Source organism: Nannospalax galili, unplaced genomic scaffold (assembly GCF_000622305.1).
Source record: "Nannospalax galili isolate Female #2095 unplaced genomic scaffold, S.galili_v1.0 scaffold359, whole genome shotgun sequence".
Lineage (NCBI taxonomy): Eukaryota > Metazoa > Chordata > Mammalia > Rodentia > Spalacidae > Nannospalax > Nannospalax galili.
This window is the reverse complement of record NW_008347042.1, coordinates 1,124,382-1,136,844: the sequence shown is the minus strand read 5'-3', so window position 1 is coordinate 1,136,844 and position 12,463 is coordinate 1,124,382. Positions and strand designations below refer to the sequence as shown.

Genomic DNA, 12,463 nt, shown 5'->3' with positions numbered 1-12,463 from the left:
GTTTGCACTGAAAAGTCAGCTGTAATCCTAATGGGTTTTCCTTTATATGTGACTTGTTGTTTCTCTTTTGCAGCTTTCAGTATTGTCTCTTTGTTTTGTACATTTAGTGTTTTTACTATGATTTACCATGGAGGGTTTCTTTTCTGGTCCTGTCTGTTTGGTGTTCTATATGCTTCTTGTATTTGTATGGGCATGTCTGTCTTTAATTTTGGAAAATTTTCTTCCATGATTCTGTTGAAGATCTGGTCCATCCATTATCTTGGGATTCTTCTCCTTCCTGTATGTCTATGATTCATAAGTTTGGCCTTTTTTTAGTGTCACACAATTCCTGCATATTCCATTCTTGTGATTTCTTAAATTTTTCCTAATCTTTTTTCCTAATCTAGTTCACCCACTTTATCTTCCAGTCTTGATACTCTTTTTTCTGTTTCATTCATCCTATTGGTGAGGCTTTCTCCTGTCGTTTCTAACTGGTTTACTGCATGTTTCACTTCCTTCTTCATTTCAGCCTGAGTATTCTTCAGTATTTCTAACTCTTTTCTGAATTCATTCAGAAATTTATCCCTATCTTCCTTCAGTTCTTTGATTTCTTTTTTGTGTGTTCTTTAAAAGGATTCACTGAATTCTTTTATCATGTTTATAATTGTTCTTTTGAGTTTCGTGTCCTGCATTATATCTAGGGTATTCTCATTGTACTCCTCTAGAGAACTATTGGTATTTGGTGGGGATATGTTATTTTTGTTTTTCATGTTATTATTTTTTCTCTGTGATTTTGACATGTGAATTTCTTTTGTAGTTTCTGATTCTTGTGTGAGACTCAAGCGTTCAAGTTTAGGTCTGCTTCTTTTTGTAAACTTTATGTGTCTTGTAGTTTACTTTTGGGGCATGAAAAACTGGTTCCTCTAAGCTTCTGGTTCTCTCTTTTGATTTTATATTGGAGTGGCCAGATTGCTTTTGTCTTCAGGAGTTCCTACAGAGTCCCAAGTCAAATGAGGATCAGATGCTCTCAGCCTTTCTCCTAAGGTCTGGGTCCCTCCAGGAAAGATTTTGGCCTAAGGAATTTGGTGGTTGGACTGGCCTGGGAGCTGGGCCCAGGAAAGATGCTGGTCTAGGGCAGCTAGCAGCCGTGCCACCCAGAGATGCAAAGGAAGATGGGGGAGGGAGGCGGCCCCAAGGGCTCCTGGGGACTGTACTGAGGAGCTGGGTTGGTCTGGATGCAAAGGATCAGGAAGAGGAAGGGTCAGCCCCAGCATCCAGGAAAGAGGTGGGTGGGTGGTGCAGGCCCAGGGAAGTAGAGGCAGGTGAGGGTGGGGCCAGACCTAGAGTGCTCCCAGGAGAGAGGCCTGCGTGTTGTGCAGGCCCAGGGAAGCAGAGCAATAGATAATTTTTTAACCAATCTCTATTCATCCAGCAGGTTAGGTTTAAATCATTTTCTTGTCTTAAAAAGCACATGAGATAATGTATGCAAAATCCTTTGGACTTTGTATGATCTGCACAAATGTAGGTGGGGATGGGTCATGAGACCCAGAAATATATTAGGGGTAGTAGAAGAGCTAAGATCCCATGTGCCATCCATGTCAATGTAGCCTCTCACCTGCCATTGCCCTGTACACTGCTGAACAGTGCAGGGCAGCAGTGCTTTGCTCTCAACTCTCCAGTTTGAGCTTTCTTTGTTTGCTATTGTTTGTGATGCTGGAGATGGAACCCAGGCAGGGCCTCACACATCTTAGGCAAGTGCTGTACCACTGAGCTACATACCCTAGCCCTAAGAATAAATGTTGATTGTCCCATCAACACCATGGTGACTTTCTGATTTCCTCAGTCTCTGCAGCATTGATAGTTCCTTAGCATTTTCAATTTTGGAAGCAGTACATTTGAAACATTTGCATTTCCTGAAAGGCCATGAGAGGGAAAGCAGAAGGATTTGCATGATCTTGCCTAACTGATGCTCAGTTCACCAGGCAGGTGAATTGAGGTTAATGCCTTACTTTCAATGAGCATGGAGTATGTTAACCTGTCTTCCATTCAAATGACTGGCTAAAACTTGCAATTTAGGGTTTCAAAGAAACATTCAAGATCATGAAGTCCTATCATTTTACAAATGGGATGACTGAGTGGGAGAGCTTATATGATTTGAAACCATGAAGCTGGAAGAACTTAGAGTAGAGAGAGACCCCTAGCTCCAGGCCGTGCCCTAGCCCACCATAGAAGTATTCCCCCTTGTGAGGCACTTAAATTTTTATTCTATATAGGAAATTTGGTAAGGAGAAACTTCGTGTGTCCATGGGTATGTATGTGGGTGTGTGTTTGTGTGAGAGTGCATATGTGTGTGGATGTCTGTGCGAGAGTGCGTATGTGTGTGCATGGCCAGAGATCAACCACAAGTGTTATTCTTCTGGTCTCCTTTTATAAAAACAGGATCTCTCTCTCTCTCTCTCTCTCTCTCTCTCTCTCTCTCTCTCTCTCTCTCTCTCTCTCCGCTTTCCACGTAGGGGGATCCGTGAGCACATCTACATCTATCTCTCTCTCTCTCTCTCTCTCTCTCTCTCTCTCTCTCTCTCTCGGCTTTCCAAGTAGGTGGACCAGTGAGAGCCCATCCATCTATCCCTGTCTTCCCAGAACTCGTATTACCCCAAGCCCAACTTTTTCCTTTTATCTGGACTGAGGGACCAACCTCAGGTCTTCACACTTGTAAGGCAAGCACTTTACCAACTGAGCTCTGGAAAAACTTTCAGATTCTCAACTTCCTCTCAACAATATCTTTACATTATTTCCTGAAATATTCGCATGGTTTTGTTCTACAGGCTAATGATCTATGAACTGATTACTATCAATAATTTTGTTTAGAATCCTGTGGTAGACACACAGACTGGGGTCAACAGGGCAGAGGTTGTTTTCATTTTCATTTTTTATTTTTCCCTTGGGTGCCACAATGCTGGCTGGCCTTTTAGAGGAAAAGAAAGAAAAACAGAAAATTATAGACCTGCCCAGGAACAAACAGGCAAGAAAAAATAGAAGCACACATATATGGTAAGAGGTGGTCAGTGGGTATTGTTTTTATAATGAACACTCTGAAGAGCAGGGATCTGGTAGTAGGTTCTTCTTGGCCATTAAGATGAAAGGTACTTAATGAATATTCAGCAGCCTGAAGGGGTTAAGTGGCATCCAAAGGTCACGTAGCTACTTGAGGACAGAGGAGAACTCAAGCCTCTTTCTCTGCTCTTTTCCCTGGCCCTGTGTCTCTTTCTTTCACAAATACAGCATGGTAATGATCATAGCAGCCTGCCCAGCAGGTTGGTAGCAATGCTCTTGGTGCACAATCCCCACGAGGCAATGAAGAAGACTAAAGCACAGGTGTTGACTCTTCAAATGGGTGGAATCTATTGTGGTTGTCTCAGAGCAGCAAATGCTGAGTATTTTACTTACAGACGTGTATTTCACAGCAATGTGGCTTCATGGGAATAAGATTAGCCTTTTTTTATAGCCCCTGAGGATCCTATCTTCCTATACCCACAGCATCTTTTTACATCATTAAAAAGTAGCTGCTTGTCCCTTTGAGCCAGGTCCCCATAGTGCTAAGGAAAGTAGGCAGGCTGATACTGGGAAGTCCAAGTCAAAATTATCTCCCTTGATGCACAAACCAGCAAGTCACACATCAAAGATGCAGGTAGTATTCAGCAAAAGGCAAGTCTAACAGTGGTATTGGTAACAACCCCACACTAGAACATCTAAATGACTGTCCTTAGTAGAGTGGGTAAATTACGGTATGTCCATACTGTAGAGCACTAATCAATGGTGAGCACGAACAAACGAGCTTACACTTCAGCATGAGTGAATTGTATCTAGGGAAACGTAGGAAGCCAGACATAAAAGAAGCGTTGCATGGTGGCACACACCTTTAATCCCAGCACTCGGGAGGCAGAGGCAGGTGGATCTCTGTGGGTTCAAGGCCAGCTTGGTCTACATAGTGAGTTCCAGGAAGGCTGAGGCTACAGGGGGCCCTTTTCTCAGAAAGAAAAAAAAAAAAAAAAAAACAGAAGTGTTGCAAGAATCCCTTTCAATAAAGTACAAAAGTAAACATAAATGATCTGTGTGGTCCAAAGTTAGATAATGGTGCTCCAGATAAAGGGAGGGTGACACCAGAAGGGGCTGAAGAGGCTCCTGGTAGTGTTCCATATCTGGATCTGAGGGTAGGACTGGTTCCCTGGGTGGGCCTACTTTGTGAAAATCCACCCACCTGTATTCTTTGTGCAGTCCTTGCCGCTATGCTTGTTGTGTCCATACAAAGTTTAGATTTGAAAACAAGCAAACAACAACAAAGAAAAGAACCTGCCTTTCCTGCTACTTAATTGTGCGGGCTCCCTGTCTCACTGGTGGCCACTCTGTCTTTTGTCATTCCAGCAGTTGCAACAGGCACACCTGCCCAGGCAACACCTCCAGCAACAGCGGACTCCATACCCAGTGCAGCAGGTCAATCAGTTTCAAGGTAAGGCCACTGTGTACCTCCTTCTGGTCCTACCTCCCAGGGACACAAGAAAGGACAAAAGAAATCAAGCTGTGTACAGGTGTTCTGTGCCCTCAGAGCCAATCAATGTTCTTTGAACAATTAGGTTTCTCATTTGCCTGCAGTAAGGAAGAAGAGGGGAGTTGTGACACAATAGCTCTTGTTGCAGGTCCCTCCCTTTCACCTTAGTTCTCGCATCACATCTGATGTGGACTTGAGCCCACATCTGAATCACAGCCCTACCTATGTCTTAACTGACAGTGGGACTGCATTCCCAGAGTTTCTGGTCCAGTAGATCTGACCAGAGACCTGAGGATTTGTATTTCAAACAAGCTTCTAGGAATTAAATTATGAACTAATCAAAAAAGAAATCTGGTAAAAGCCAGTACAGTGTCCTTTGAGTTTTGTAGGTTCATAGCTCATTTATAATTTTTTGGAATAAAGGGACCCACTGAAATTTAGTAATCCTCTGTTCTCTAAGTCACAGATAGGTATCTATATAAGTAATTCTGAATGCTTTGGGTCCAATTTAAAACTTCTGCTCCTTGAACTTTTCTGAAATCTCAAACCACAGGTAATCAACCTAGAAATTTAGCTCCACAAAAGTAAAACAGCCAGCATGATATCTTAGAGTCTCTGAGCTGCTTGCTTTGAGATATGATAATAGTTTTTACTATTAAGTATTTTCATGGATTTTATTGGAAACTTAAGTAGTATGATATTATGCATCTGAGAAAATACCACATTGATAGCTAATAAATATTCTCCAAGGAAAACAGGAATCTATACTGTACTGTCCATTCTATATATTTTAAAGTACTTTGAATGACCACCCTTCACTCACTGAATTCTGTGCCTCCAGGAGTGACTTCCTTTCTTGAGAATGAAAATAAAATATAAACCCTTGTAGTGGAAAAATGCATATTATCATCTCTATTTGTAGTTTTGTCCTTTTTATCTGGCACTGAGGACTGAAGCTTGCTATTTGAATATGGAAGATTTTCTTTGACATTGTGATGTTCCCCAGTAGACAAGAAAACTAATATGATTACAGAGTCTTATAATAATGTCTGTTTTAGACCCAAAAAAGGTAATCTGTTTAACATATATAGTAATCAGGTAAAGAAAATTCAATTCTTTGAATGCACTGCAAATTTTTCCTTTAAAATTACTGAAGGCATAATACTAGATTAATTCACTTGGGTTTAAAATATTGTGTTGAATGCTGATTTTTTTTAAGTCTTTTTGAAACAGAGTCTCCCTATAGCCCCAGCTGGCCCAGAGCTCCCTATATAGACTTGGCTAGCATTGAACTCACAGAGATCCACCTGTCTCTGCCTCCTGAGTGCTGAGATTAAAGCATGTACCACCTCATCCAGCTTGAGTGCTGATTTTTAAACATTTGTTTGTTTGTTTTTTAATCTTATGTGTATGGATATTTGCCTGCATGTATGTATGTGCACCTCATGTATGCCTGGTGCCTGTAGAGGCCAGAAGAGAATGTCAGATCCCCTGAAACTGTAGTTACAGATATCTGTAAGCTGCCATTTGGGTGCTGGGAACCGAACCCAAGTCTTTTGAAAAATCAGCAAGTGCTCTAAAGCACTGAACCATCTCTCCAGTCCCTGATCACTGATTTTTAAATGGTTTCTTAGAAAATAAACTATGCATCTAGCTAGTGTATTTATACTAAATCAAAATAACAGTTGAGGGGCTGGAGAGATGGCTCAGCAGTTAAGAACACTGGTTGTTCTTGCAGAAGACCCAGGTTCAAATCCCAGCACCCACATGGCAGCTAACAACTGTCCGTAACTCCAGTTCAAGGGATCCAACAGCCTTCTTCTGTCTTCCCCAGGCATTGCACGACATTGTATGACACAGGTACATTTACCTACATGCAGGCAATACACATATACACATAAAATAAAAATAATAAAAAAAAATTTTTAAATAGCAATTGACTTCAATGAATGCTTGACTGTTAAAGGGTACTGCAACATTTCTGCCTGCTAAAGAAAAGAACCTATTTCTTATTCATAAACGCAGTCCACACAGTATCCAGATTTTCAACATATCCATTATAAATATACAACAAAATGCCCAAATTATGACAGTCTTTCACCTGTGATCAGCAGCTAGCAATCTGAGTATGTGATCTGATTCTCTCTAATCATTCTGAGTCAGCCATATTTTTCTCTTAAAATTTTCTGTAAACAACTCAGTTCATTTTACTGTAGTTGATCCAACTGGCCATGAAATCAGTGGTGAAGGTAACAAAATGTTGTAACAAGATTGCAAGTTACCATCCAGTATTTAACCAAAAACTTTTGATATCCTTCAAAAATAAAATGTCTTGGTCAAGATTAAGCTTAAAACAAAAAATAGAAAACTTCTAGACACGTACTCCATTTCTTTTCAGGTCTCCTCAGAGTAAACATTCCATTTTCCAATGTGGTCCCAATCCACAAAAACTTAAGTCATAATCAAAATTCCCATAATTTTATTTCTTAAAGAAAGGAAGAAAATATGGAGACATACTTGATGCCCATAAATCAACAGCCCCTTCATAGAGATCAAAGAAGGGGGTGGGGGGAAGCTTCCATTATCAACTAGACTGCCAGATTTATTTGTGATCTCAATATTTTTGTGGTCTATTTAAATATAAATAAGAGTTGATGGGGATCATCCCTGGGTTATGGGAGTCAAGTAAGTGACTTTGTCTCTGTACTCTTCAATACTTTCCAAAATTTTCACAATTAACATATTTATATTTATTAAAAATAATGATTGTGGGGCTGGAGAGATGGTTCAGCAGTTAAGAGCACTGACTGCTCTTGCAGAGAACCCAGGTTGAGTTCCCAGCACCCACATGGTAGCTAACAACCATCCATAACTCCAGTTCCAGGGGATCTGACACCCTCTTCTGGCTTCTACAGTCACTGCATGCACATGGTGCTTCTACATAATATGCAGGCAAAACACTCATATCATAAAATAATTTTTTAAATATTTTATTATTTTTATTTTCTGTGTGTGAGTGTATTGCCTGCATGTATGTGAGTGCACCCGTGTCGTGAAATAATTTTTTAATAAAATAAAAATAAGTATATCCTTTCATATACATGAATTTCATCATTCCCAAGGAAAATTCCAGCAACATCTTACCACATACTTATATGGTGAAGAATGATGGAGTCCTTTCTTTCCCTATAGGTTCACCCCAAGACATAGCAGCCGTGAGAAACCAGGCAGCCCTCCAGAATATGCGAACGTCAAGGCTGATGGCACAGAATGCTAGCATGATGGGAATGGGACCCTCCCAGAACCCAGGGGCAATGACCACAGCAGCAGCCCAGTCAGAGATGGGACTGGCCCCCTATAGCACCCCTCCTACCAGCCAGCCAGGAATGTACAACATGAGCACAGGAATGACCCAAATGTTGCAGCACCCAAACCAAAGTGGCATGAACATCCCACACAACCAGGCCCAGGGACCCAGGCAGCCTGCCTCTGGTCAAGGGGTAGGAATGGTGAGTGGCTTTGGTCAGAGCATGCTGGTGAACTCAGCCCTTACTCAGCAGCATCAGCAGCTGAAAGGACCAGTGGGCCAGGCCTTGCCTAGGCCCCAAGGCCCTCCACGGCTTCAGAACATCATGGGAACAGTCCAGCAAGGAGCACAGAGCTGGCAACAGAGGAGCTTACAGGGAATGCCTGGTAGGACTAGTGGAGAATTAGGACCATTCAACAACGGTGCCAGCTACCCACTTCAAGCTGGCCAGCCAAGACTGACCAAGCAACACTTCCCACAGGGGCTGAGCCAGTCAGTCATGGACACTAACACTGGTGCAGTAAGACCCCTCAATCCAGCTGCTATGGGCCGGCAGATGATGCCACCACTCCCGGGGCAGCAAGGTACCAGCCAGGTGAGACCACTGGTCATGTCTGGCTTAAGCCAGGGCATCCCTGGCATGCCGGCATTCAGCCAGCCCCCAGCACAGCAGCAGATAGCAGGTAGCAGCTTTGCTGCAAGCAGCCAGGGCCAGACCTATGAGAGGAACCCCCCTCAGGACATGTCATACAATTATAGTAGTGAGGGTACTGGGGCTTCCTTCCCTGGCCTCCCGGATAGTGCAGATCTTGTGGACTCCATCATCAAAGGTGGCCCAGGGGATGAGTGGATGCAAGAGCTTGACGAACTGTTTGGTAACCCCTAGTTAAGAGGGGCCCAAGAGCTACAACAGTAGTGGTGAAAGCTTCCCAAGTGAAAAAAGAAACAGGATGCCGACCCATCTTGTTTTTTTGTTTTTTTGACCCATGTAAACTGAGAAAACTACAGCTGGCTGACAGTGGAAGATCCAGGTGTCAATTCCCAGCCCCATGGGGCCTCATTCCATCTGATTTCCACACAGTAATCAAGAGGAGATGCCATGCAGATCCCTGCTTGCAGAGAAGGGACATAGAGGGCAGGTGGGAAAGTCGAAGCAGCCGGAGTTCTCTGCTCAGCACCCCTGGGATCGCCTGGTCCAGCGAGAGCTGTTCCAGCCCAAAGGGACTGTGGCCCAAGATGAGGTTCCCTTGGGCACTCCTGCCTCAGGTCCGGAGACCTCGGCTTTGGAGACAAGAGATGGAGCCTCAGCCAGGGAGAGCCTGTCAGAGGATGAGAGGCACACAGGCCATGTGCACAAGTCAGAGATGCTCTGAACTCTGGGTGGAAAGAGATTAAGCGTCCACGTTCCTGGATTTGGAGACAGGCACAAAGAAGAGTGAGCTGGTCTGAGCTGGTCCCAGAGAGACAAGCAAGGATCCTTCAGGCCTGTCTGTCTCCCACCCTACAATGACCCTCAGGAATGGCAAGGCATTGCTGCCAGCCCCCTCACCAAGACAGCCGACTATGCTTGAGAAGATCCCAGCCAGTAGTCCTTGGGGACATCTTCTGCCAGCAGCCACAGTGGCCATCACTTCAGGTTGCCTCCTGAAGTCCCCATCTGATTTGACACATCTAGCTGGTTTTCATCTGCTTATGGCCATAGGATAGAAGGATTCTGTGTCTGCCAACGAGGCCACCTTCCTCCCCATATCACTGCCTTTATTACTCCTGGCCTCCACCCTAGCCTGCCTTTCTTCTCTTTATGGACTATCCAGAAAGTAAAGCTTTGGGGCAGGGTCAAAATGAATGCAAGAAGAGTTTAGACAGTCACTGACACACAAAGGCAACACTGGAGTCTCCTTTCTCTTCTTGGAACAGAATGAGCTGCACTGATGTTTAGGTGCAGTTTTATAAGAACCATGCCCATACTTCTGATACTACCAGGAAATGGCCTAGAGAACCCCAGTTCTTCCAGACAATGCCAGGGATGACTCCAAAATCAGCCTTGCACATCATCCCCATCATCAGAAAGATGACTATAAACTCCTAGAGATAGAAAAGCAGAAAGGTCAATAGCTCCACCCTACAAATTTGGATACTGAAAGGAGGAAGATGTGGTACCTTCCTAAGGTAGACTACTTCGAAAGTTCTGCACAGTGGTTTTCTTTGTAACTCACTCAGCACCTGTCCTACCTGAAGTCTGTCAGAAGGAATCAGCAGCCTCTACTGTCACAAGCTTTGCCTCTTGGTCTTTGCCTTTCCTCCCAGAGTCTCATCTTGGAGGACATAGAGCCAAGCAAGGTAGCACACACTCTTAATTCCAGCATCCAGGAGGCAGAGACAGGCAGATCTCTGTGAGTTCGAGGACAGCCTGGTGCACATAGCAAGTTCCAGGCTAGACAAGGCTACACAGTGAGACCCTGCCTCAAACACGTGCACACACACACACACACACACCGGAGGTCATGTGGCACTTGTTCATAGTGTCTTCTTTCCTCCTGAATATACATACAATGGCTTCCTTCTGCACACTCACATTCAGCACGGGAGATCAGTGTTGGGGCTACAGTGGCTGTATCCAGAGAAGCAAGTCCAGAGAAAGTGCATTCCAGCAGAAAGCAGGGCAAAGGGTTATGGAGGGGAAGTATTGCCCTTGACTTTTTCTCCATATGCCAAGGGTTTGAGACCTGCTCAGCAAGGACAGGAAGTAAAGTCAGAGGTACCAGGTTGATGGGCTGCATGCCTCTCCGAAGAGGTGGTGGCAGGTGACTGTAAACTCCCAGAATGGGGAGGTATTGCCACCAGGGAAACGGTGTGGAAACATGTGAAAACCAAAAAAAAAAAAAAAAAAAAAGTAAAGTGAGAAGATATAGACTACACAATTACCACCTTTCCTTGCCAGGTACAGGAAATATATAAGCAATGATGAGAAACTGGAGGTGGCTGATGGGGAGGGGCTCTGTTGTCTTTTAAGAGCTTCCTCCAAGTGCTCAGTACTGGGACCAACTAATAGAGAGGTAGATTTTACTAAGATTGTTTTGTTTTGTTTTTACTACGGTGCTGATGTATATGTAATGTCTAAAAAGTTATTTGTACATAAGTTTTTACAATACTACAGATATTACTGGGTCTACTATATGTAAAAAGTATACATATAAAAATATATATATGCTGTTTGTTTAAAATAGAGTATTTTTATTTCATCCTTTAACTCATCATCACAGCAGTGGTATTGCACTTCAGATGACATCTAATTACTAATTTGTACTGTATGACCTATGGCAACTTGCTCCATTTTATTCAAATTTTTCTAGTTTTCTGTTTTTACTTTGTACATCAAGCATTGCTTATTTCCTTTTAAGAATTGTACAGAGCTCTGAAATGTAGAAACAAAGTGATGTTGACATACCACTTTTAAAGAAAAAGAAAAAAACAATGAAAATAAAAGGCCATTATCTGAATCAATCCACAGTGTAGTTCATTTTAGGATCCTATCTGGGTCCCCAACAATAGTTAAGCAGATGCATTATTCTTGAGTTTTAGTGGGTTAATTGCAAGTTCTTCTCTCAAAATTTTGGTGTCATTATTTAAACATTTAACAGTTGAAATCAATCATTCCTAGTCTTTTTTAATTCAACCACAAAACTGAGACTTTCTAAATTTGCCAGAACACCATGAAGGATGTTGCAAAAGGGAAGAAGGTCTAATGCCCAAACGTCCATGTAGATCTAAAACCATAGCAATTCAATTTTTAACTGGTTCACTCAGAAGACTCAGAAAATGGAGAGTGGACCTGGTGTGATGGCTCCGTGGATAAGGGTGCTTGCTGCCAAGACTGACAACCTGAGTGTGAGCCCTGGCACCTACATGGTAGAAGGAGAGAATCAATTCTCCTAAGTTTAACCTCCCTAGTACACTGTGGCACGTGTTTGTACACACACACACATACACACACACACACACAAAAATAAAAAAAATGGACAGTGAAAATTTGATGGAAAAAAGACTAAGGAATATATTGGGGAGAAATAATACAGGGGCCTTGCCCCATTATAGTGGACACTTTGGCATTCCCGCTTCCTGGTGTTTCTTATTTCTGCTAGCCCACACTGCATCCCTCAAAGCAGGGCCCAACCCAGCTTTGTCTGTGCCCACCCTCAGAGCTGAAAATGCTTCCAAGTTTATACTCCTCTGATGACTTTAGCCAGTAGCTTACTAGTGCAGGATAGTGAGAGGCCAGTTAATTTGCCTGGACAAACTCTGAATGATGCTTCCAGCAGGACCAGGCCGAGGATGGGACTTGACCCACTGTTGCCTCGTTGCTTGGTTTCTTCCCCTTCTAGTTCTGCTGCTTCACTCCCTTCTTTTTCTCCACCTTCAAGCCCTTCATTAATGTATCACACACGGGAATCTGTTTCTCCACCTCTTAGGAGACCTGTCCTAAGACACCATATGGAATTTTAAAACACAGAGAAAGTAACAGTCAGAGGTGACATATTTCAAAATTCTCTGAGTTAAGTAGAAAAACAAACACAGAAAAAAGTCATCAGTAGAAATGGATCCAAAACAGAGGTGAGTTTTAATACACATAA

The 12,463-nt window shown here is 43.0% G+C and overlaps 1 protein-coding gene across 2 annotated transcripts in view; it reads left to right on the top strand.

Moving 5' to 3' along the window:
- The window catches only part of Maml3 (mastermind like transcriptional coactivator 3), a 453,662-nt gene extending 442,931 nt beyond the window's left edge, over positions 1-10,731 (top strand). The window contains exons 4-5 of one of the 2 annotated variants that reach the window (XM_029568492.1): positions 4,405-4,486; positions 7,718-10,731. In XM_029568492.1, coding sequence (XP_029424352.1) covers positions 4,405-4,486; positions 7,718-8,718 — 1,083 coding nt within the window. In that variant the 3' untranslated portion in view covers positions 8,719-10,731. Of the gene's footprint in view, positions 1-4,401; positions 4,487-7,717 lie in introns of both variants that reach the window. The other variant, XM_008843430.3, reaches the window with a different exon arrangement.
- Positions 10,732-12,463: the final 1,732 nt, after the last annotated feature.